Source organism: Terrapene carolina, unplaced genomic scaffold, assembly GCF_002925995.2.
Source record: "Terrapene carolina triunguis isolate 2854851 unplaced genomic scaffold, T_m_triunguis-2.0 Scaffold112, whole genome shotgun sequence".
Lineage (NCBI taxonomy): Eukaryota > Metazoa > Chordata > Testudines > Emydidae > Terrapene > Terrapene triunguis.
In genome coordinates, this window is record NW_020664463.1 from 14992237 (window position 1) to 15019147 (window position 26911).

Consider the following 26911-nt stretch of genomic DNA (forward strand, 5'->3'; position numbering starts at 1 on the left):
TATAGTCTCCCCTCCCCCACCCTGCTTTCTTGCTAAAACAGAATAGGGGCCTAACACCAAGAAGGGATTCTCAGCTGCAAATCCTAAGCAGAGGGAGGCATCTCCCTCCAGCTCAGACTGAGGTCTAGTCTACACTACAGACTGATATCGGTAGAACTACATCACCCAGGCATATAAAAGCCACGTCCCCAGTGATGTCATTGTACCGACACCCCCCCGCCCCCGTGTAGACAGCACTATGTCAGCAGGAGAGCTTCTCCCACTGACATGGCTACCACCTCTCAGGGAGGTGGATTAACTATGCCGATGGGAGAGCTCCCTCCCATCAGTTTACAGCATCTTCATTGAAGTGCAACAGTGGTGCAGCTGTGCCAATGCAATATTTTAAGTGCTGGCCTGCCCTTCGGCCCCAAACTCGGAGGGGGTGGGGCTTAGAACAAATCCATCGCTCTGACATCTCCCACTAGCTAACTTAGGCAGGGAACTGCCTAGTGTGCTAGCTTTTGTGAATCCCATTCTGAGGCACCTATCTCCCTCCATTCATCTTGCAGGGAGCTGAAGCACCAAACTCAGACTTTGTGAATCCCAGTGATTTTTCAAGATGCCTTAAAGTGAGGCACAGTGACGCTCACCATCACCACACCCAAGTTCCGTTGTGAATCCAGCCCTTCCGCACCTAAAACTCATTGACAGTCAATGAGACTTAGGTGCCTAAATCAAATCACTAAGGCACTTTTGCAGCTTACAAAATGAATCTACACTGCACTGTATTGATGACAATAAAAAAAAAAAAATCAGCATTGTAGCGTGTGTGTGTGTGTGTGTGTGTGAGAGAGAGTGAGAGAGAGCGAAATCTATAGCAAAAGAGTTACTTGTTGACCAGCCCTTGCCAGAACATTTTCCCCCTTCTGAACAGTGGTTGCTTCCTCTCAATCTTTTGCTTCTTCCATGACTGTCTAAAGCAATTGCTCATAGAAGATAGTTTCCCCAATGCCACATAATTAAACATAAAAGATATCCGACAATCATAATTTGATATTCAATTTATTAAAAGACATTGTGATTACAAAGCTCAGTTACACACAACTTCTGTACACAAACTGTTCTGTTTGATGCAGCCCTTCATATTTAGCTGTGTATGTAGAATTATCTGAAGTCTCACTACAGTTGCCCAGATCAAATCAAAGTCCAGAAACACAAAAGTAAAAGCCTGGAATAGCAGTATTAACGGGCTATATTGCCCAATCTGTTTGATTATGGCATAAGCTTACATTACAACATATTACATTTAGGGTGACCAGACGCCCAATAAAATCGGGACTGTCCCAATATTTAGGTGTTTGTCCCATGTCCTGACCGATGTTTGGTCGGGACACAATTTGTCCCGATATTTCGCCCTCCTGTTTTGTTTTTGTTCCACCGGCGGGACTGCGCCTTTATTTTTTTCCCCTCTGCCAGCGGGACTCCGCTTTTCCCTCCCCCCGCCCCTTGCCGGCAGGACTGCCCCCCCCCCCCAAATGTGTCCCGATATTTTCTTCATCCCATCTGGTCACCCTAATTACAATACACATTTAACAAAAGAAATAGAAATATACACTATGTGAAATGTGGCAGAGTTAACATTTCTTTTGGAACTTTAATGATGAGCAACACAGGAGAAAATGTAAATTTGTCTCTCCCCACCCCCACCTTTCTTATGTGTAAAGAGGGCCTGAAAGGTATGTCAAATGTTTCTCCAGCTTTGTTTTTTGCATTATAAATGAAGGTCTTGTGTACCGTGGCTGACTCTGGGGCAACTAAAGGTCTAGTGACATTAATTAATTACAAGAGACAAAAGCTGAGTAATAGAACTGATTTTTATACTCGATCAAATAGGTGTCTAAAAATACTAAACTCCAAAGCCTAGTGAACATTTGGGAGAAATTAGTGTTTCAGAATCAACCTCCACCTCTTCACCCTTCAGCTGAGGTGTCAAAGCGCTCAATACACATCTTGGAATGCCTCCAACAAGTCCTCCATCACCATGGATAACTAGATTCTGTATTTCTGATTTTTTTTTTTTTTTAAAAGGTTGAAAACAAAAACATTCTTTGATTGTATAAAGGCTTGAGACATTTACTGCATTTTCATTTCCTAGTCTTACACTCTTCTCCCTCAGTGGAAGCTTGTCAATTCCCAGCAGCTCACATGAGCATCTCCAGCCTGGAATTTGTTTAACTCCCATGCCCAGGATGTGGTTACAACTTGACTAAATTCAAAACCAGTTCCTCCTCGCCAAGCCTAGCAAAATGCAATAGTCTTCAAACATGCCACATTATAAACTTCAGTAGTTCTTGCTGTAGCAGTGTTCCCCTCCCACCAGCCAAGGGAGTTTGCTCACTCTTGCCAAAATGATTCACCTTTGAGCAGAGGCATTTCAGCCCAAAAGGTGAGCTCTTAGAAAGTTAGTAGGGGATGATGGCAATGTGATCTTCATTACCAAAAAACCCCTTGAATGAGAGCTCAACAGACTGCAGATCTGTTATTAAAACATGCTTGGTCACTATTAGGAAAGTTACCCACTGCTGACACAGGGTAATGCTAAACATGGTTTATATGAAAATGTAGACCAGAAAAATCTGGTAAGTCCCAAACCACTTCAGAAGCAATAGTTACAACACTGTTATGACTATGCTTGGCTCATCATTGTCAGCAGTGGGTAATTTTCCGAGCGTACAACTGGCCATAGAAAATGAAGATGACATAGTTAACAAGGAACTAACGAGTTCTTGTCAAGTGAGCACGTTCTTTCTACTGCACCAGAGTGATGAAGAACATCTTTAAAGACGTTCACTCTACACAAGTCATGTGATGTCCCTGGCACGACGAAAATTACTGTCCATCCTGCATGACAGAAAAACATCAAAGCACCCCAAGACATTACTTCTGTCCTACAGCATTTGCTGGACAACTATCCACATGTGGAAAACGTAATACACTAAAGGCAAGGGTTTCAAGTGAATCTCAACCAAGCCTTTAAATTTATGCATGTAATCATTAGCAACTGAAACAACAAATTCTGGGACATGCCTTTTCCCAGACGGTCCATTGGTATGGTCTACCTCCAGCTTTCCTACCTACAGATCAAGTTGCACAGCAAATCTGCTATAGAGTTGGAAACAGAACCATGGCTGACAGTATTCTGCTCTAACCACTAGGTTGACATTGCTTGTGCAGCAGGAGGAACTCCTCCTTTTGAGACCTTATTCATTACACCAATTTAAAAGAACAGACTTTTTATTTGTCTAGTTACTGATTTTAATCTAAAATATTGACATCGACATACAGTACTCCAAGAACACCACCCTGTCAAATCCACAGTAAACTAATTCACAGGTCTCTTGGAAATGATAGGGTAGGCATGGGAAAGAGCCACCTCAGTAAAGTCATCAGAGTTGAAGGACTCATCATTCGGAGCGCTACAAAATCTAAAAGCCGTAAGCATACAATCAAGTTGTCAACTATATTAAACTAGAGTTGACAATTTTTCTCTCAGTTGAATGTATTTCTCAAGAGAAATCCTTTCTAGTCAGTATTTCCAAAGTTTATTGTTGCTGCACAAAGAAGAATCACAAAATTCCACTCCCACATCCCCAATTCTGACCCCTCCTATGTGGGGCTACCCTAAGGTTTACATATTATGAACAAGTGAAAGTCAACAGTTTGATGAAAAAGAGTAATCGCCTAGTGTGCAGGACGTTCCTCCTGCCAACCTCCTTCAAGGAGCAAATTCTTTGGAAGTAGCAGTTGGAAAGGTGCTCTATTAAAAATGAGAGATGAGTATTAGACAATCTAATCCAGGATAGGAAACCCTTAAAAACATGTAAAATTAGGTCTGAATGCTGCAGTGAGAGATACAAACGGCTCTCTCCCTTATTTAAGATACAAAACATTTTTTTTCCTCTTCACTATAGTCTATTATATACTCTGGGTAAATCTGATGCTTCTCAAAGACTACAAAAATGGAGGGAACCAGCACATTGTCCACACAGCTGTCGTAAAAGGTGAGCATATCAGTAGCTTTTTGTGGGGGACGAACGTAGGTTGGGTTTCCTCTAACAAAGTCTCCAACTAGAACTCGAGCCACAAACATGGTGTTCCTTTTTGCAGCAGATTGACTATAACAGTGCGCATACTTAGCATCTCTGGCGAAGTAACTTCCTAGGAATGACAAAAAAGGGCACTGTAAGGATACTGGATGTGTATGCTGTACTTTATACATCAGGCACAAAAGAGTTAGCACACCACAATAATTAGGATGTATTTGACTCAAGTTTCAATAAGTGAACTTTCCGTTTAGTGGAGATTTCACACTAGACAGCTAAAGGATTTTGCCATACAACTCCCATTAATTTCAAGAGGAAGTAAAGAGCAGGCTGAATTATGAAGGAGTGAGATAGAAAGGGAGAGTAAAGAAAAATAGCCTAGGAAGAGTAAGACATTAGATCAACAGGTATAGCACAAGGGGAAAAAATTCATGTTAAGAGTTGAAGAAAAGCCAGCATCATGGGGGGATAAGGAGGAGAGACCTCTTGTCTCCATCTGACAGAGAATTACCATCTTCTTCAACTCCCCCCCTGCTGAGGTGAAGGAAGTAATGGACTGGCAAGTTTCCTTACACTTCCTAGGAATCAAAACATGCCCCTCTCCCCGCCCCCAAATATAACAATTCTTTTTCAGCCCCCAAATTAATTCTCTCAACCCCATATCAAATTCTCCACCCACGCAAACCAATTCCTTTCCAGCCTGAAAGAACACTGGAGCTTCCCTCCCATTGCTTCCCCCATGCACGAAAAAACAAATCACTGCAGCTTATAAAGACCAATTACCACTGTATCATCATCACTGGGTACTTTAAAGAAAGTCTGTGATCTCATATACGCAGTCACTTCCTCCTCACCTTTTCCATAGTTTGTTCCATGGGCCCCACAGATTCTCCAGTCAAAATTGTGATTGCAGATGGCTTCCAAATGGGAACTGTTGGTTCCATGGAACAGAAGCTTCTCATCTACATCTTTCCCTCCATTTTTCTTCTTCATCTGCTCTTTTTGCCTGATGTGAAAAATATATTTAAAGACACACTATAATATGGATGAGATTTCCAGCCACCTTCTGTATTCCACTGGCAGTCAAATTAGAGCTGCTAGTCTGGGAACAGCAGTAAAAATTACTTGGAAGATGGAAGAGAGACAGTAATTTTAAAAGTGTGAACATTTATGTTGTCAAAGCCTCATCTGGATTTTCAGAAATCATTTTACTGTGCAAGTCAGCAACATTGTATCCTGCAGAAAGGGCTCAAAGTTAAGGGGAACAGAGAGACTGGGTTCTTGCCTCCCTACATTTGATAAAAATCTAAAGGGAACGTGGAAAAAGCTACAAGGCAAATGGATTAGTTTTGAGGTTGTGTTAAATGCTGTCAGTTATTTTCAAGGTCTGTTCTGTTAAAACAAACCATTTCAAGCAAACTCTTTTTTGCTGCTTAGCAATTGTTGTTATTGCTTGGTTAGACTATTAGCTCCATCGTTGCCAAACCCAAACTGTTTTTGAGGGGGAAATGTTCTCTGTCTATCTAGGTAAGGTCTTATATGCTCTCCCCACCCCTAATTGCCACTGCATCAAAGCACTCATTAAACGTTTCTGCTGCTGTTCTTAATTGGCCAACTATGCTGTAGATATTTAAAATCCAAAAGGAACTAGAGCACATCAGTAACAAATAACCCAAGCCTCGGGGACTGTAGTTCAATGTAGTTTGGCTGTTTTACACCAGAAGCCCCTAATATGCCTTCAGGAACCTCGCCCTGAGAGGCGTGTGACACATTTGTAAAATACCCATTAAAAGAGACACTCTAGATCCACTGCAGCAGACTTATTAAGGGATACAGTCTCCTTTTGAACCTGTGCAAACAGTGAAGACTCCGCTATCGGGGCAATTCAATATTCAGTAAACACAGATGTACTTGCATCCCAATTGTGTGTGCCAGTCCCAACTGTTAATTTTCATGGAGTAGCTACTCCATGCAGAGTCGGCAGCTTTGCCTAGAGGGAATGTTACCTTTTCCAGGAGGGGGGCGCTAAAGCTCAGCAGCAATAGCACATCAACAGTGAATAGCTAATTAGCCCCAGAAAGGACTGAGGGATATTTCTGAGAGTTCCTTTAAGTAACAGAGCTAAAGTAAACTTCAGCACCACACTGGGTAACCTCCAGAGTTAACGTCAGTCACCAGCTTGTATGTCCAGGAGACAGCCTTGGAAGTTATGAGACCCACTCCCCTTGTTATTGCCGCAACTAATGTAATGTAATAAAATAGATACAAACCATTGAAAGACTTGCCAAAGGGAGGGGTTCTGAATCCTCCTTATTCTCTGGATAACATAATTGTTCATTGTCCTTTTAAATAGGGTCTCGACTTCAGTGTATTCAGAGGATGGATTAGTGATCGCCACTGCCTACAAAATACCAAACCACAGCCAAAGGTTACAGAAAGTTTCAACTGGGTGTAAGGGGTGACCACGCTTTCATAGGCAGAGCCAGTGAGACCAAAGGTGGATCTTTTGAGCGTATGTAGTGCTTGAAATCTTATTCACTCACAGAACAGGAACAGCCCAGATAGTTGCTATGTGAGCTCCCCCATTCTGTTCTGTGCAGCGTACCTCTCTCTTTGGGAAGGACCTCTCAGACGGAGGAGAGATGAATTCAAGTGTTTGTATACGTTCCATACTTCATCTGTTGAGATGGTGACCTGTCAACTATAAACTAGGCTGAGACTACCAACTCCTGTAACACAGGGCTACCACACAGACATGAGTTGGTAACAATTTTTCAGTCACTGCTGCCTAGGGCAAATATGAAATCAAAACTTGAAGTGAAAGACCCCAGTTCCAACGTGTCAACGGTGCATCTTAAAACGGAGCAGTGGCTGCTCTGGGAGGCATGGTGAAAGCAGCAGCTTTGTCAGCTCTATCATAATCAGAAATGAAAATTCAAGCGTCAGTGATTTTGTAAGTTAAATCTGATTGTGCTACATCTAAATTCTATCTGTATGCAGTTTACTTTTGTTTACTAGATATTTATATATTGGACAACCTCTGAATAGACAAATCTTTTAAATCAGTTAATGGGATTTTAGAATGATCCAAGCTGCAGTGGCTAGAATTATTTTTTAGATTTATTAAAAAGCCTACCAGTGTGAAAATTGCAACTCAATTTTCTTTTATGCAAAAAACACTTTACAAAGCCAAATATAAGTTCACAATATAACTCATCAAGATCACGCAAAACACACTTAACGAATTAGAACTTCCCCTAGGCTGAGCCCGGTGTATTTCACAACGCAGTAGATCCATATTTTGTGAGAAGAGAACTGCTGGACTGTGCAGCAATGTGAATCATGTCACTGTATTCTGGCACCATGCAACCACAATTATTCATTTTGTTCATGTATGAGAATAAAAGCATTTTTGTGGTCATCCAGACTAACAGCATCTTCCATACTGCTCATTCCATGAAGGAATTCCCACACTTTCCTTAGCCTCAGTATTACCCAGAAAGCCTCTTTCCCCCTCCATCATGCTACCATCCCAGGCTTTCCTGGCAGCTCCCCTATGCATGCACCACTCACTGCTTTGGGTGGTTCACTTGCCCAGTGCTCTCTGCCTTAGAAATAAGAGAATGGAACTCTCAGTTGCGTCTGGACAACAGAGACCAGAGATACCTGGGAGAAAAACGGCTAAAGCACCTGGAGTGGGGTTTGCACAGCCTCGACCTGAGCAACGGAGCTGCTACAAGTTCCCCGTTTCCTGGGCACACATGGCTGGAGATGGGGAGGGGTGGCCGGAGCCAAACTGGCCCTGAATAACACTGGTACAGCTGGGCCGAGGAGCTCCTGGCACTGCCTACAAGCTCTCTCCCCTCCCCCACCCCGCCTCCTTCCCTCTCTCACCCAAACACGTGCCACTTGCCAGGAAGCAGTGAGAGTGCTGTCAGGAAAGTGTTATGATCTTGCAGAACGTATTGGAGTGGCAAATCCTAACTTGCCCATATCCAGAAAAAACAAATACATTGATTGCCAAGCAGCAGAGACACTGGTTCTCATTTGTCTGGATTTTATAGAATCATTCCCATTTCACTGGAGTGGTTCAAGCAAAAATAAAACTAAATTTCAGGCCGGCAGAATGCCACCACATCTAAAATTATAGGCTGGCATGTTCTGTGGTATCACAACAGCTTTGCACTTATAAGCATTACTATCCCCATATTAGAGATGGGAGTAACTGAGGCAGAGAGGTTAAGCAACTTGTCCAAAGTCACAATATCAGTGGCAGAACTAGATCTTCTGACTCCCAGCAGCCCTTTCATCTCGTAGCACAGCGACTTCTCTCTGGCATGACAAGAGTCCACAGACCTAACAGAGACACAGAATGGAGACTGGCCTCTGACATGGAGAAGAGAGAGACCAAAGACCTCTTGATGCCAACTGGCAGAGGACACAGGAGTACATAAGCTTACAGGGATCCCCTAGGTTCACCAAAAGGTATCATGTTATGTTATATTCTCCATGCTTTGCAGTTAAAGGCCGAGGTAACCTGCATTGGAGATAGATTTCTCCAGACAGGAGGTGGGAGACATTTATCTCCCTGGTTGACCACTGTGTATTGTGCATCTTACAGTGGAAGTCTATTTGCATACGGAGCCAAATGCTAAGGAACAGATTACAAGTGCTGCAGGAAAAAAGCAAAGACAATGAACTTTTGGGAATATAACTGAGGGCACGGATGTATATCTGGCATCCTTCAATCTGGAAAGACAAGCTGCCAGTGGGCTTGATCTTATAAAATGAAGACCTGAACTGTCCTGGTTGAAAATGCTATGAAAAGGATTTGGGCTAAGCTATGCTGTAGGAGACAGGGAGTTAAATTTAGGCTTTAGTGAGCATGTTATGATTTTGTTTTATATGTAACCATTTCCATTATTCTTTCTTATTATCATTTGAATCTCTGTTATTTGATCATAAACTTATTCTTGTTTCCACTATAAATTTCTCTGCTCATCACACAGCAGTCAGAGTGATGATTCTGAGTTAAAACTTGTCAGATGCCTGTCCTGTTCCTTTAAAATCTGAGAGTTCTGTGAGTGTTCAGTGGGTCAGGGCCTGGGCACTCAGGAGAGGGGTGCTTGGAGGACTCAAGAGATTAGTGTGTGCTTATCGCTAACCTGTACAGAGAAGCTTGGAAGGCCTCATGTTGCCAGAGGCTGGTGGATTCAAGGAGCTGATCCACAGCAGGCATGGACAGGCTGCCTCATGCTAAGGGCAGGTGGTATTAAGGTGCCTCGCAACCCTGGGAAGCGCCACAAAGCGCTCGGACCCTAACATACATTTCCAGATTTACCATTTCTATGTTAAAAGTATAGCGTGCTAGAATATAGACTACAAATTGTTGGGATATGTAAGGGTTAAGTAGCGACCTGGGAAACCGCTGGTGTGCAGACATGGAATTAGGGAGTAGAGGCCCGAGCAGACACCGCTTCCGTGCTTGATAGGTAAAGTGCTACCCCTCTCCCTTCCCTTTGCCTGGTTATGGATTGATAAGCGTTGCAGCTGCATAAGGAATGTGGGGATCTAAAGGATAATCTTTGTGTAAAGCAGTGTTCTCTCCCCTCCTCCCTTTCTTTCCCAGCTAGAGCTCGGGGTTATGGCCCCTTCCTCCCTTCCATGAAAACTGCTAATCAAGGGAATTTGTGGCTGCAATTACTGCAAAGAAATGTATCTTCAAGGTAAAATTTTTGTAAAACATGCTAATGCTCTAAACAGTAATCAGGGGCAGGATAATTATATTCAGTATATAGCTATTAATATTCATTGTATGGGCGTTTATATTACTCAATAAGGGTTTTGGGGGTATTGTAGTAAATGTAAATATTTACATACTAACAAATAAAAAAAAGTGTGCTGTAACTAATTCAGGGCTTACTCGACAATTGGGTCGAAGGGAACAAGTACCGCAATAAAGAAGCCCGTTTACTCAATCCGCCTCCGGGTCAGCCTGCTTATTCTCCAACACAATTATATTATATTCATACATTTTAAGACAACATCACAATTCATTTTTTGCCATTTCTCTCTTCAGATACCAATTCCATTTTTCTGCCATTACAAAAAAAAAAAAAAAAAAAAGGAGGGGGATTCACAAAATCTGATTTACTAATCCTAAAAAGCTATCAATATCTAACAATATAGATCAAGGGTGGGCAAACTATGGCCTGGGGGCTGGATCTGGCCTGTCAGGGCTTTGGATCTGGCCCGCGGGATTGCCACCCCCATGGCGCCACAGGCCCCGCGCTGATCCCGGAAGTGGCCGGCACCACGTCCCTGTGGTGCGGGGGCAGAGGGCTCCGTGCACTGCCTTCACCTGCAGGCACCACCCCCCACAGCTCCCATTGGCTGGGAATGGGGAATTGCGGCCAATGGGAGCTTCAGGGGAGGTACCCGCAGGCGAGAACAGCGCACAGAGCCCTCTGCCTCCCTTCCCCAGGGGCCGCAGGGACGTGGTGCTGCCTGCTTCCGGGAGCGGTGCGGGGCCAGGGCAGGCTGGGAGCCCATCTTGGCCCCACTGCGCGTCGCTGCCACCCTGGAGCCGCACCAGGTAAGCGGCGCTGGGCCAGAGCCCGCGCCCCAACCCCCTGCCCTGAGCCCCCTGCTGCACTCCTCCTGCACCTCAACTCCCTGCCCTCAGCCCCCCTGCCACACTCCATACCCCTTTCTGCCCCCCAAACCCCTGCCCTTAGCCCCCTTGTACACCTCGCACCCCTCCTGCGCCCCAACCCCTTGCCCTGACCCTTCTTGCACACCGCACACCCCCCCATACCCTGCACTCCCTCCCCCAACCCTACATTCATGGCCCTGCATGCAATTTCCCCACCCAGATGTAGCCCTCGGGCCAAAAAGTTTGCCCACCCCGATATAGATTATAGACATATAAACTTTTACTTTGCATAGGATTTTTCATGTCTCAAAATGCTTTACAGAATAAATACTGCAATCTCCAATATTATGTGGGAAGGAGGAAGAAAATAGAAGACCTTATACTAAACAGGGAAGACTTTAAAAAAAAAAAAATAATAATAATTAAAAAAAAAGCATCCTTTCCAGTGTAGCAAGATTTTCCACAACAGTTTGCAAGGCCAATGTCTGAAGTGTAGGAAATTCATCAAGGCTGAGGTGTTAGATGTTGTGAAGGCCACCAGAGGCATGCAGAATCCCAGCCAATCATGAAACAGTGAAAGTGGAGGATTACTACTGTGAAAGAAAAGCCTTATGGTCAGAGAGGTAATGATCAATCTCAGATCAATTATGCTTCTACCTGGCCTACACTTTAAGATGGAAGATGTTAAATAACTGCAAAGTATTATCAATTCTTAAAGCGTCAACTCAGACAAGGTACTTGACTGAAACGCAAGTTGGATTCTTTTAATCTCTCACATCACTAACCACCAGTAATAACATGTTTCTGCCAGTCAAATTCTGTGTGCCTGTGCAACCCCATTGTCTCCAGTGAGCTTAGCACAGGTGTACCTGATTGGACTTTAGGCTGGGATTTGAAAGGGAAAAGGAATTAGGCTCCCAAATCCCATTGGAGTTTAAAGGGAATTTGGCACTTAACTACCTTAGGCTGCTTTGAAAATCCCAGCCTTTGTTAACAATTCTGCTGATAACACAAAAGGAGGAATTTCCTAATTCCCCCTCAGCTGCAGTGGCAGGGATAACAGGAGCAAAGACTTATTTTTTGTCACTGATGTCAACTTTACTGCAGGCCCAGATTCTGATTCCCTTACTTGTGTTGAGTAGCACATTACTCCACAAGTTATTCGTGGTAAATGAAACCATCCAACATGAATAAGAGGATCCGAATCTGGTCCATACAGCCTAAGGGACAGTTGGCACAGAACTGGCATAGTCTGCTCTTAAGTCACTCCCCACTACAGCCTGGGAATACAGGGTGAAGAACTGCAAAGAGCGTGAACATCTGGAAAGCTCTGCTCTCTGGCTATCACCAGCTGGCAGAGTGCCCAAAAACTGCTTTTAGCGCCATGGAGCTCAGGCTACAATAAAAACAGTCTGAGAATCAGGAATCCATAACCAGCTCCTGGATGCCTCCCACTTATTCTGTGCCCAAGTGACTTGGCCAATTTCACATAGGACATCTGTGGCAGAGCTGGTAGCGGAGCCTGCACTTAAACCTCCTCTAAAGGAGGAGCTACAAAACCACGGTGTATCCAAGTGCTTGACTCTCAGTCTGTTCCTTAGCCACATAACTATTAGCTAGATGATTCCAGTATTTCTTTTGATCCATCTGTTGAAGCAACATGCAAATACCATCAAAACTGTTAGTAAAAACTCCTAGATGTCCAACAGCTCTGCTCTTACCTGTTAGCTTCATTTCTTTGTGTATATATTATATGTTTAATACTGTATTTGTTTGAATATATATGAAAACAGAGGGGCAACTTGATGATATGGTCATTACTAGGTCATCATATGATGGTTCTTTGGTGGCCTATGTGGCAAGAGTTGGTAATCTCAGTCCAGTTCCTATTGAATAGATGTGAACTTCAGGGTACATCTACACTACAATTAAAAACCCACGTTTAACTGCAGTGCAGATGTTCAGGCTCTGGGACCCTCCCACCTCACAGGGTCCTAGATCTCAGGCTCCAGCCCAAGCCCAAACACCTACACTGCAATTAAACAGTCCCTTAGCCTGAGCCCAAGTCAGATGGCATGAGCCAGCCGTAGGGGTCTAACTGCCGTGTAAACATACTGTTTGAAAACCCACCAACTCAACTAGCACCCATATTGGCAGTCTCAGGACACTTTAATACCTTTTTAAAAATCTGGCCCAGTCACCTAGTGCAGTGGTCTCCAAACTTTTTTGATCGTGCACCCCTATCAGTAAAAAAATTTTGAGCACGCACCCCCTGCTGTGCCGGCTCTATCATTTTTGCCAAAGAAAAAAAAAGCGCTCCTCCTGCCGTGCACCCCCAAGGATCCTCTTGCGCGCCCCACTTTGGAGACCACTGACCTAGAGATGCAGATGAAATCAATGAGAGTACAGTGCCTAGTGGGGTTTTCAGAGGTGCCTAGACACCAACCTGCAACCTAAATATCTTTTAAAATCTGGCCCTTTGTAACTATATTCCCAAATGGCAAATGTTTCACCAGACATGGACATTTTAATCATGTTCCTTTGGGCTCAGTGCCTTTCCATCAAAAGAACCTGTATAGGAACAACCCAATCTCACTGGAGCAAAAAGGAGAAAACACAAGTACCTTGTACCCCATGTCAGGCAGTGCTGATTTGTCCCAATTTCTAGGATAGTTTTGATCTGGAGTATCTGTCACTCTTTGGCTGTTTGCAAACAAAAAGAAAATCAGGAATGAGTCTACGGTACTTCCACTCCTGTCATGAACCTTCTCCCAAACTGACAGGGTCCCCTTGGAATAAGTCTATTTTGGTCACTTCCCCTGTAAGAATTTGACAACACAGATTTAATCTTGCTACTTACTGCAGATTACCAATTAAATAACGTCATGTAACTAGGTTCCCAATAGGAATTAGTCCCCTGTTCCTGGTGGGCAGCATTTCTTAGGCCTGATCTATACTAGTGATGAAAGTCAATCTAAGTTACGCTACTTAAGCTATGTAAGTAATATAGCTTACATCGACTTAAAGCAGTGTCTACAACATGCTGTGTAGACGGGAGCTTCCGCCTCTCATTGAGGTGGATTAATTAAGTCGATAGGAGAGCGCTCTCCCGTTGACGTATCGTGTCTTCACCAGTCCCGCTAAATTGACGTCACTGCATCAATTGCAGTGACACCGACTTAGCGTGTAGTGTAGACAAGGCCTTGGTCTCTTACTATGCTTTTGTAAAAGACAAGTTCCACCTCATCAATAATCCCATCTCCTCTTACACCATATGCCACAGGAACAGGCAGATTCCTGCTCATGCAGCAGAGAACTGCAGTGTTGCACACTGATTGTGGCACTGCTGCAACTATCTGTAAACCAGCAGCGTGTTATATGATTCCACCAAAGCATGCAGTATATTGAGGTGAACAAGAACAGTTGCATTGCAGTACAACCAACCGTTATGGCAATCAGCGAACCAGAATTATCTAAGAGAATCAAGAAACTTCCCCATACGCAACCACCATTCCATACGGGGCATTTCGTTTTACAGTGAAAAAAACAAACAAAAATGAACGCATCATTGAGTACCCTTTCTTCATTTTTTTCACATCTTCGGAGGACACGAACTTTGGTCGCCTGCGGACTTCTCTTTGAGTTTGATAGCGGACATTTTTCTGGACCATTTCTTGAAAGAAAAAATTTATTTTATATATTTTTTACACACACACACACACACACACACACAGCAAGAGGAAATAAACATTCATTTGTTGATGGAATGTGGCAGTTGAACTTTTTGTCTGTTTAGCAACCACTATCTCTGCAGCCCTACTACTTTGTTTCAATCTTCTTCCCTATGACTCTCTTACTTGAGCTTACCTATCTTTCCAGAAATCACTTGCTCCTTCCATCTCACTTATGCTCTTTCTTCATAGCATGGAAAATGTTCAAATCTACCAGACAATTTGTGGCTTTACTATGTATTTAAATAAGGGCTCACTCCCTCATCTCCTGTCTTCTGCTCCCATTTAAGGCTGCAGTGAAGTCAACAACTCTGTAGTGGAGCGCTGAAAGAGGTTGACAGACTTTCTGTGCACCCTCCGTGAGCCTCTGTAATCCTTCTGCAAAATGGGCATTATAATAATAGGCCACGGGAATGTTGTGAGAATTCAGAAATAACTAAACCATGGAGATCCCCAGACAGAACTACAGATGTGTGATGGGTTACAAGTATTCCCATCGTAGACTTGTCAGAAGCTCAGAATTCAGGCTGTAGGATCTGGCAGAAGAAAAAGCTGCATGGGATGCTCTCAGGCAAACAGAGCCATCTTAAACAAAATCATAAGTAATAATCATAGCAAAAAAACCAACCACCGGCTGGTCAAGTATTTCTTTTTTGGTTAGATGAAGCCTTCCACATGTTTACTCTAAAGAGAAAAGCTGTCTTTAAAATCTCTCCCCCCCGCCCACCCACCTCATGCACCTTACCCTGCCCTCTTTGTCCAATTTGTACCTTGTTCTGTCATTAATTTGCCCACATACTTATTTACACCTTCTCCCCTTACAATATTCCACCCTGCATATGTGGACTATTTTCCCTTCTCCGTAAAACTATCCAGCTAGCCCTATTTGCAGCAGTCTCCCTCTGTACACTTCTCCCAGAAAAGTACTGCAACGTAGCACATCAAAGCTACCAGACTAACTATAAACTATAATGTATTGTGTTCAATTGAAATGAAAGGGGAACAGTACCTTTAAAATTGATCTCGTATTGTTGGGCACCAGCCTGAAATTGTAGGAGGTCATTTGGATTCGCCAGAAATAAATTCTCCAAATCATCAGAAGCTAGCGCAGAAGCTCCCTGCAGTCCATCCTATAGAATGGAAATGTGGGGAAAAAATAATGGTTAAACCCATCTGGAAGGACAAAAGATTGCACAACTGCCTTTTTCATTCATTGATAAACATGAGCCATGATTCTGACCTCTGCTAGTAAAAAAACTGTATTGCTTATATGTCATTAGTGGGCCTGGGCCTACACAGGTAAATACAGTGACAGCTCCCTGGCCACATCTATATCACGTATAACACAGGATTGAGAGTGGGAAAATATAGTGGGAGGAGTGGAGGTCAACTTTGGAAAACTAACTGAGGAAGCGACTTTGAAGGAAGCACATGGTCAGGAAGTTTGCTCCGGGCATAGAGGAAATTACAGAGTTGATTGTGGGAGAATGAGACTGAGGAAAAATAAATAACCGGATAGTAATACTTTGCACTTACAGTGCTTACCATTCATAGATCTCAAAAGTTCTGCATAAGGAAAGGATGTCATCACCCTACCGCACCCCTCCAAAAATCTATACAACGAAGAAACCCATCCGGAATAGTTCTGGACATGAGAAATGCCACATTCATCTCCATGGGGCATTATCTTTGAAATGTAATGATGCCACATCCAATGTAAAACTGAACCATTTCACCATTGATCACTAGTGTCCCACAGACCCAAATTGCTTTCCATGCCATCCGAGGTTCCAAAAGCCCCACCTGTCCTCTAACCTGCAGCTCCCATTGACTTCAATTGGAAATGTGCTCTGGAAGTGATACTGGGCCCCTACAAGCTACCTGGTGGAGTTCAAGCTGCTCCTGGTTGGGAACAAGCTATGAGAACATTTCTATTCCTGTGCCAGGCTATAGCTGCTTGTGCAGAGATCTCTATGATAGATGGAGCTGGCTGGGACACCATAGTTTAGGTTGCTTGAACACTTAGGTTATAGACCCTTTTTTTCCCCAGTTGCTTATAACTTTAACTGTTCGGGCTGAACTTTTCCATGCTAGGAGTCTAACGGAGGCTGAACTATTCAAGGTTTAGCAAAAACAGCTCAGCCATTCTGGAAAATTAGATTAGGATGGGGGGAAAAACATTTTGCCATTATTAAAAAACTCTTAAAATCATTTTGTTGAGAAGCTCTACAGCCCTCATTCTTTGGGAGCAGAGACTTGAAATTTGGCAGGGTGGGGGACAGCCCTGGATCAGAGAGGTGCCTTTTGTTGTCCTTGTGACAATCCACCTGAATTTGGCCAAGTTTATAAGCTTCTGAATACTGCCATTTTTACAAACTCACATGCGCCATAGAAGTTTGTAACGAGTTTGGCATCTAATTTCTTCAAACATTCTGTCTGAACAGAGCATGCTCCAACTGAGGACTACAGGGGCTCAAAGGGTTTTCCTGCAAACCTTCCTCCCAGATGTCAGGGTCAATTTTGGTGCCAGGCATCTGAACGAGAGCGACTTTCTCCTGCACTCTCAATGCTCCACTGCTGGTGCCCAGGTAGGATGGAGGAAGAGGAAGCAGCCTGAATCACATGCAAAAGGGAAGCAGGGACAGGCTGTGAAGAGCAGAGGGGGCGGGGACAGGTGTGGGAAATATACTAGGGGACGGGCTGAGGGTGACAAGGCAAGAGAGTCTAAAATCACTAGAATATACTCCTTTCCACAACCTGGAACAGAACTCAGGACTCCCAAATCCCAATGTTCCTCTGCTGTCTAGAAAATGCACGTGTAATCTGTTGGCAAAGTAGATCTTTCATTGCCTTCTATAGGGTGGTCCATTTATAAGGCTAACAGCCTACTACTGCTGCCAATTGCTCCATTAGCTCAAGTGGTAGAGGTCTGTGCTGTTCCAACCCTGTTGTAGTCTGTAATATGGGGGGGTGTCGGCATCCCCTTGTGGCAGGACTGGGAACTACACCCACTTGGCTCCCTCCCCCTTATGCTGCCAAACCCAACTCTGCATTTGTCAAGTCCTCATGAAGACCCAATCCCTCCTGGCCACGTCCTCAATAGTCTTTTCCCCCATTAGGATAATGGGACAGCAGAAGTTCCATGGCTCCAGTAGGGGCTAATCAGCCCTAGGTCTCCTGGGTTTGGGAATTTCTTCTCTAAAAATCCCTGGCCGAGGTAGGTAGCGGAACCTAGACCTGCTTACTCCACTGGGTTCCAGCTCAGGGACCTTGTTTGGAACAGTGAGAACCAATCCTTCTCAGTCCCATGCTGTTCTCTCAGCCACTTCCTACCTTTGTAATCTTGCCAGCCTCCTGCCCTGTTTATCGCTCTTTGGAGCATTGGTTTGTCTGGCAGCTTCATCCCAGTCTGCTGGAGGGATCATCTCTCTTGCAGCTGCCCCACCCACTTACCCTGCAGCCCTTTTATCTAGCTGCTTTGGGGCTGCCAATCAGCTCTGGCTAAGCAGGCAGGCAGTTGCTTTGTTAATTCTTTGGCTGATGAACCAGGATGAGGTGTATAGACCCTATGACAGACTCAATATGGTTTCATATGGTGAAATTTTTCTTTTGTCAATTTGCCTTTTTTCCCCCCTTTTCTTTTTTTTTAAAAAAATAGGAAATTACATACAGAAAATTACATAAAGAGAATGTTAAGGTTACAAAGCCATATATTAAAATAAATTAGGAAATGCCAGTATAAAGATCAGTGGACACTTGACAATTTTAGTTTTAAGCTCTCTGTCCCTCAGCTCCCCATCTGTAAAATGGGGATAATATCCCTTCATCTCACAGGGGTCTTGTGAAGATTAATTCATTAATGTTATGAAGCATTCACATACCATAGTCATGAGAGCCACAGAAAATCCACAGAGAAAATTTAGAATTCTTTATTAAGTGCCGGGTTTGGACAGTGTACAGTAAAAAAACCTCGTCCCACAGATTGAATAAAAATAATATAAATAAATATTGAATAACTACCCCTTCATTGACCACCATCCATCCTGAGCGCTCTCTGAGACTGAAGTCCTATGGGAAAAAATAGTATGTGGTCATGTTGTTAAAGACTGTATCAGTTCATACGTACAAGAGGGCCAAATTACAATTGTACATGCAACTTTCATTCTGGCCTTTCTTAATTTTGGAGTGCTTGACTTTGCAACCTTAATAATGTTCTCTTTCCATAGTTTTCTTCTGTATAATACATAAAAAAGGGAAAAAGCATACTACTGGAAGGGCATTCTTCATGAATGCTGCATAAATCTTGTATATGATTCCCCATCACTAAGTCTGCTAATGCTTAGATCTCTTAGCCTCTTGGAAATGATGCAAGTCTCAGGTTTTCTCATGTTATTTTGGGAAAGGGTAGAGAAATTGGTACAAGATTTTATCAGATGCCTTTTTGAGGGAACATCTATAAAAGCTTACAGTGCTTGCTTTGCCAGAAATAAATACCCACCCACAGTCAATCTGGCTTTATTAATTACTAACTAAGCCATGGGACGGGGCCCATTGTTTTATAAATCAAAAGCAAATAAACAATATCTACAGGTTACTATATAGCAGAGGAGACTGTATTTGTGACATCCCTCCAGAAGTGGCTAAGAGGGGATGGATGTTACAAGGTGCTCACCTGTTTCCCATATTCAATCCACTGGCCTAGATCATTTTTCCAATACCAAATCCATTTTGTTGTCATTATGAATTTGGGGGGTTTTGTAACCGATGATGGTGTGGAGAGGCGTCGAAGCAAAGCAGAAGAGGAGGTAATTGACCTGAAATTGATGTTCTGATCTGCTACGCTAGAGAGAGAAATTCAGAGAGTTACACCAGTGCTAACTGCATACTTATCCTCTTTGATCACCAGTTGAAAGGGCTTCCAAATTTCTACATTATAGGTGGAACTGGTAGCACTGCCTCTAGTTAAGGTTGCTTAAGAAAGGCAGGCAGAAAATTGCCCCACGCAGGCATGCTCTGATTCAGGAGCTTCAGATCCTTGTGACTAGACTCCCCGCAAAAAGAGCTAACACGGTCTATATCTCTAACACAGAGCATGCAAACTACGTGATGCTAGGGGCATCACTGCTCACTTTCTAGAAAGTCTGGGGCTACACCTAATTTACTGATACATGTTTTTTTGTAATGAACCACAAATGCACATGATGCTAGTATTTGCTTGTGTTTGTATCCTCCTTGCCAGAAGAGTATAAATTGTGTAGTGTTGGAGCTCACCAGCAATAAAAACCTGCAGTTGATCAGCATTCTTCTCATGCTGCAGTTATGGAGGGAATGGCCACATTTGAGGACTCTGTAGGCTGCATCTGTCCCTCAAGCTGCACTTGGACACGCCTGATTTTAATCCTTGAGACGCTTTGGAATTTGACTTAAAATAAGCCTGGGCTGGCTCAGGCAAAGTGCCTTGAAGTGAGCTTTGCCTGACAAAGATGGATAAAAGCCTCCTGTTCTGGGCTGCCTGAGAACAGGCGTTATAAAAACAGAACAGAAATCCTTTGTTCCTGGATAGGCTATGGCCAGAACTCTCAAGCAATCACATCTGGCCACGCCTGAACTTCAGAGAGCACCAGTGCTCCATGATCAGAGTGATGTGTCAGTCGAAAGTGGAGCTTGCAGCGAAGGAATGAATAGGATAGTGGGTGAATCTAGAGAACACTCCTATTGCGTCCTATATCTACGACTATCTTATCTATGAATAAGATCTGCCATCCTTCACAATGGAGAACTTCATAAAAGATTCCTCCAGGCAAGTTCCAAATAATGGCTGTATAGAGGACTGACCGCCATAAAAAAAGTCTAGGACAGGGGTTCCCAAACTTGGTTCGCGGCTTGTTCAGGGTAAGCCCCTGGTGGGCCGCGAGACGCTTTGTTTACCTGAGTGGGCCACCACTTCCCACAGCTCCCATTGGCCGGGAACGGCAAACCACGGCCATTGGGAGCTGCGAGTGGCCATACCTGCGGACGCTCAGATAAACAAAGCGTCTCGTGGCCCGCCAGGGGCTTACCCGGAACAAGCTGCAAACCAAGTTTGGGAACCCCTGGTCCAGGAGAAGCTTCAATATGAACTCTATGTTATTAGACACCCAGTCTGTGCACCAAATGCTACATGTTTCGTTAGCCTATATAATCTCAATAGCAAGGCAGAACTCCTCTACGGGTTATTCCACTTACCACAAGAACAGGTAAACATTTTCATGAAGTTATCTACTGTCTATCTTCTCTCTCTTTTCTTATGCACGCTCAGACAGTCTCTCTGTATATTCTCAGAGATCCTGTTCAGCAACCATTTATGTTACTGAGAAGTCTCTAGCAGAAGCTTAAGAGGTCAACACACAGCTTTCAGGAGAAAAGTCTTATCTATGGGCATCAAGCATTCATGCCCTAAATTCTCTTGAGGAAAGGAGTTAACCAGAAACTGAGAGATGGACTATCCTTGTGCTACCCCAAAGCTATGTAACTCCTTTACAGAGCTTAGCAAAGAGGTTTTAAGCATTATTATACCTGTCGTTTTTGGGGTCACAATAGGCCTTTTCGACTACCTCCATTCTGGGAAGATCAAGCCAATTGACTCCATCAAACCTCTGCCATCGATAAGGCAGATGATAATGAATCATCCTGCAGTCATCTGCAAAGAGAGCAAACATGCTAAGGAGCTCACATAACCTTAGAGCAGACTGATAGCAGGACACTGAAATGAACCAAGAGAGGAGCAGGAATAAGCAGCAAACCCTGCAATGCATTTTTATCATGATCTCTTTGGCCTTCTCCCCTTCCATGTACACTGGGGTAAATCAAAAGCTAGTCCACTGAACTCAGAGCTAGATTAGAGTAAAACTGAAGGAAGAGTTGAAACATGCCCTTTCTAACTAGCAAAGCAGCGTAAGCTCTTTACATTATTCATTTTAAGTCTGAGTCCACACACCTTTCTTTGCTTAGATATTGCCCTGACAACTGACACTGGCATGTGTGAGAGCAGTGTTGTTTATCACTGTGTCACGTAGGTATGACTCAGCATTTATCAGCTCAGCCCCAAACACGCAAGGGGAGTAAGCACAGTTTCTCTCACAAGGTTAAGCACGCAGGTTACAGCAGGGAAACCCTGGTGCTATTTTTGGTTTTGTTTCTCCCTCAGTTTCTTAAAAAGAGTTTCAGGACCAGAAAGGTGAAACACACTGAAGGCTTGACTGTGCCTTTTAGGCATAGCCCAAAGCACAGGGCAGTATGAACTGCAACACCCAAGGGAAAGCACCAGCAAGAGCGCAGAGTACTAATTCATAGGCAGTCAGCTTGCTCGGCAGGCAAAAGTGTTGGGGCTGGATGGAGCCATAGGCCTTGCCTCTTCCCTGCTCTCTTTGGGCCACCATGTGCCCTCAGTGGAGTAAGGAAAGAGAAGTCCATATGCGTCCCTGAGTGCAGGATGGGCAATACTGCCACGTCCATTATGCAGCCAGAGCAGGAGTGGGGAAAGGTTTATTATTTGCATCACTGTAGTGCCTAGGAGTCCCAGTCATGGACTAGGCCTCTTCTGTGGTAGGTGCTGTACAAACACAGAAGCAAAAGATGTTCCCTGCCCCCAAGAGCCATTATGCCCAGAATCGGAGCCCGAGCAAGGAGAAACTCCCCATTCAGCTCTGTCTCCTCTGCATTTACATCAAACCACTAAATTCAATCTCACTCCTCAATCTCACAGAGGCAGAGTGAAAGTCAAGTTCCTTCCTGTAGCCAGCGCTTGCATTGGCCTTGAGACACTCCAGAGGGAGTCATGGCTAGTCATTCTTGGACTGAGCTAATTTCTAGGACACGATGCTGTATGTAGGAAAGCTTAGAAGGGGTCAATCCTTTAAAGGCATAATATTTTAAAAACAAATGCTGGAATCCTATTACCAAGACATGGAGAGGGCTGTCTGACTCTAACTCTGCATACTAGACAAAGAGCCTTAGTAGAACAATCTTTCACATCTTTCCCGGAGTATGAGTCTGGCACAAACAAAAACAAAATTCCCAGGCAACTTACTTCAGTATTATACAACTTTAATCAGCAACATCAGTAACAGAAGCAGCTTGACATAACTCAGCTGGTTCATATAAAAGAAACTAGGGCTTGTGCTACTTCAGGCCATATGGTAAAGGGCTTAATGGGAAATGAACATGGCTGTAATCAGACCCAGGGACTGGTCTGCAAGGACTTATGCTTCAAGTCTGACAACAGCATCTTTCTCCGATTTTTATCTTTTAAAAAAATTAACTCACCAAAAGTATTAGGTTTAGCAGCCCTGGAGACTGACTTACTCTAGCCACAGAATGACAAGCAATGACAGTGCAAGCTTCCCCCACCTAGGCCCACCAGCATGACTCACCCCTGATTGGGAGGGCCCACCTCTAAGAGAGAGGGCGCATCAGTGTTTCTCTATTCAGCCTTTGGCTTTTCCTCTGAATCTTTTCACAATTGCGACAGCTTTTAGTCCATGTTTTAGACCAACTCACCTTGAAGGCATTAGATATGGGATGGAGAATCATTACCACCAACATTAAGCCAGTGATCCAGATATGAAAGTTTCCATATCCCATTACTAGTAGAGATATGAAGTCTGCACAGGGCAGTTCCTGTTGACACATTCAATGGATAACACCATTAGTCAGAATTACCTTTATGTTTGCAGTACCTCCAGATATAGTACAGGCATATCTCATCACATTTTTTAATTTCATTGGTCCCAGAAGCATTAATAGAAGGAACAGCTTTGACACCTATGGGAAAGAACAGTCTAGATCACATCAAACGTATCTCCTCATGCCAAACAACAAAACACCCTGCAACAGAAAAAAATAGACGGTCTTGATTCTCGGTTCTGTCTGAGAGGCAGCAAGGAGCTGGTTGCAGCTTCCTGATTCAGAGCCTGGGCCTGGTGCAAGTAAGGGCTGCCCTACACAGCACTAATTGACACCACTGGCATTAACTTCAAGAACCTGGAAGGGAGGTTTAGTAGTAGTTACTATTTGTAGGAGAGAGAGAGAGAGAGCGCGCGCGCACACACACCTGGAACATGGGGCCTGGTGTAAGACCTGAGGCCTGAACCATAGTCAGCAAAGTCAGGCCATATATCAAAGCAGATGTTTACGAGTTCACTGTCCATTACATGAACTTTGCAATAGTATGGCTAGTGTTGCTAAACCACAGGCACTCCTAAGTAGTACTAGACACTGGGTATTCATGCAAACACATTCCAGAAGGTTAGCACAGGCCTACCTCAACATAGAGTTACGGCATAAACACACTCCTTGAAGATGGTACAGGGACGCATCGAACCCTCCTAAAATAAGGATGATGGGATAATGGATGGAGATGTTTTGTTCGAACCAACAGGTACAAGGTGCAGGCTGGTAACGAATCACGTCAGAAGTTTAATATGTAACTTGTTTGTATCGTTGTCAGTTATGTGTGTGTGCGCGCGCGCGCTCTCTCCTTATTCTGTCCCAGCCCTGCGTGTAGTCGGTTTAGCAGACCTCAGCAATACCACCCAGAAAGACCACAGGCTTGGTTCAGTGGCGAAGGCACTAGGCCACGTTTATTGTCGATGAAGGACAGTCCTAGTCCTCTATAGTAGTTACAGGTACACTAACACACGTATGCCCATGACAATGGTACCAGGTCAGTCAGCAGCAGGAGTCTCTGCTGTTCCCTAGGTTGGACAAAGGTGCCCCTCCTGTGATTTCTCTTTTATACATTGACACAAACAAGTTACTTATGAATACCCAGTGTCTAGTACTTCTTAGGAATGCCTGTGCTTTAGCAACGCTAGCCATACCATTGCCAAGTACTGGACAGTGAACTCGTAAGCATCTGCTTTGATACATGGCCTGACTTTGCTGCCTGTTCAGGCTGCATGTCTTGCACCAGGTCCCGTGCTCCAGGCTCTCTCTCTCTACTACATTATTCATATCTCAGAGTGGGCTTCAACACAACCTCTCAGCTAACAAAGATGTATAACTATATTTTATACTCTACTTGTTGGGGACAATAGATGGGGAGAACAGAGATCCACAACAGTAAACCACAATGTGGGATGATTTAACTGACATACTAACAAGCTGCCAAACCACCAACAGATGGGCTATAATGAAAATTAAAAATGAAGAAGTCTTCAGCCTCAAGGGTGAGGAAAAAAGGTGGGAAGGGAGAGCAGGACTCTGCAATAGCCTCTACTAGCTCTGAGTAGTTAACAGACCAAAAAAGATAAAAAGTAGTTATCTTCGCTCCAATCACTTCTCAGCTCCAGGTGTCGCTCTAGCACTCCACCACGCCACTGTGACCCGCATCATAACACAATGTAAAGCAGCCACTAGACTGGATCCTCCCTGGTTGACTTCAATGGAATCATACTGGTTTACATGAGCTCATGACCTGGCCTTAATGTTCAATGCAAATAAACTGTATTTTTCCCACCACCATCCTACTACTTATATAATCTATTATTAGTAATTGTTACAAATGAACACGCTCATTCCAGCTAGTGAAATGGAAATTCTATTACTAGCCCTCAGTAGCAGCTTCCTGTACAACAATCACTGGCCAGGGATCTATTATGTGTATAAAAAAAGATACTGATGCATATTGCCTAGAAGTGCTCTCCGATGCATGGTCTGTGATAGGGTCCTAGCCACTGCCTGATCCATTCTTGTGAGCAGAACAACTATTGAAGGCAAAGGAGGGAGTGAATGTCAATACCCAGCCTACGCTCAAGAGCTAAGGAAATGGGAATTCAGAAAAGATGGTTCAACATACAAACTAAGTGGCACGTGTATAGTTTTACCTGATGGGGTAGACTCATGTGATGTAGAGGCTGGTGTAATGGAAGTAGGCTTAGGTCCAATTTCTTCTTGATTCCCAGCATTTGCTTTCTTTTTATCTCCAACTGGTGTAGTTCTGTCGTGTAGGGGAGGCACTGAAAGCAGAAAAGGATGGTGAAATCCCACAGAGATGTAGGTCAAGAGTAGCCTCCAACACATCCAAGGGAGGAGGAAGCAACATTCATGCTACAATTTACACTTGTATGTTAACACTTACTTCTCCTCTGGCCCACCTCCTTGCTGAACTCGATATGCTTGTGATCACAGATAACCTGGATGTTCTTTGCGACGCAAATATTTAATCCTGCTGCTAGCAGCAACTTCAGCACATTGTTGTCCAGAATCCTGTGGGATCTGTTGCACTTGGAAAACCTACACTCTCCTCGAAGGAAATGTCGGCAAACATGAAGTTTGTTGCAATTGTCTTGCTGGCTGCAAGTCCCATGCGGTCCTCTACCTTTGTTATAGAATTGGCATACCTGGGGAGGGAGGGAGGAAGAAATGTCTAAGAGAGTCTTTTTTTTCCCCTTCCAGTCATTAGGCTTTTCTTAACCCAACCTGCATATGGATTCGGTAATGGAAAAGTTGGGAATAAAACAAAACCCATAATCAATTTGATTTTGTAACCTAGGCATATTTCTGGAGTCGAAGGTCACCGAGAACAGACATTTTAAAGAATTTTCATGGATTTCAAAGTCATGTGAGGTTTCCAGAGGGCATGTCAACCTTTCTAACAATGGCACTTTTGGCCACACCAAATTGTTTTTTATATGTTGTTTATTATTTGTGTTGCAGTAGGGCCTAGAAGCCCCAGTCACAGACCAGGCCCCCGTTGTGTTAGATGCTGTGCAAACACAGAACAGAAGATGGCCCCTACCTCACTCAGCTTACAATATGTTGCATAAGAGTATCATTTCCTGAGGCAGGGTCTGTCTTTTTTGCTGTTTGTGCAGCGCCTAGCAGAATGGGGTCCTGTGATCCATGACTAAGGCTCCTCAATGTTACACTAATTAAAAATATGAAATTCTAATCTGCGAAGGCCAAGTGTCCTTTTTGCTCAGAGGACTGCATTTTTAACAGGCTTGTTCTATGCTTTTTCTAGGTCTTTCTTACGTTGGACTGAGAAGTAAATGAGCCACACCTTACAAGTCATACACATATGATGTTGTCTCCCTACTTAACATAGAACGCTATTCGGTCTCTTACCAACATCTAGTATCAAGATCATTGGATGGGAAAAGTGCTAGAAAATGCCAAGTATGACTAGAGTATGTTCCTGTAAAGCAGTATTTCCCAAACTTGGGACGCCGCTTGTGTAGGGAAAGCCCCTGGCAGGCCGGGCCAGTTTATTTACCTGCCGCGTCCGCAGGTCCGGCCGATCGCAGCTCCCACTGGACGCGGTTCGCTGCTTCAAGCCAATGGGAGCTGCTGGAAGCGGCGGCCAGTACGTCCCTCAGCCCGCGCCGCTTCCAGCAGCTCCCATTGGCCTGGAGCAGCGAACCGCGTCCAGTGGGAGCTGCGATCGGCCGGACCTGCGG

The 26911-nt window shown here is 44.0% G+C and overlaps 1 protein-coding gene across 3 annotated transcripts in view; it reads right to left on the reverse strand.

Moving 5' to 3' along the window:
* Positions 1-2065: 2065 nt before the first annotated feature.
* Positions 2066-26911, reverse strand: part of LOC112108709 (protein mono-ADP-ribosyltransferase PARP12-like) — a 41290-nt gene continuing 16444 nt past the window's right edge. The window contains exons 3-14 of one of the 3 annotated variants that reach the window (XM_024202928.2): positions 25591-25852; positions 25337-25468; positions 23172-23273; positions 21027-21150; positions 19144-19312; positions 18492-18539; positions 15481-15601; positions 14317-14413; positions 13365-13443; positions 6356-6486; positions 4940-5091; positions 2066-4200 (exon numbers count right to left, since the gene is read on the reverse strand). In XM_024202928.2, coding sequence (XP_024058696.1) covers positions 3917-4200; positions 4940-5091; positions 6356-6486; positions 13365-13443; positions 14317-14413; positions 15481-15601; positions 18492-18539; positions 19144-19312; positions 21027-21150; positions 23172-23273; positions 25337-25468; positions 25591-25852 — 1701 coding nt within the window. In that variant the 3' untranslated portion in view covers positions 2066-3916. Of the gene's footprint in view, positions 4201-4939; positions 5092-6355; positions 6487-11181; positions 11334-13364; positions 13444-14316; positions 14414-15480; positions 15602-18491; positions 18540-19143; positions 19313-21026; positions 21151-23171; positions 23274-25336; positions 25469-25590; positions 25853-26911 lie in introns of those variants that run through there. The other 2 variants (XM_024202937.2, XM_026652267.2) reach the window with 2 other exon arrangements.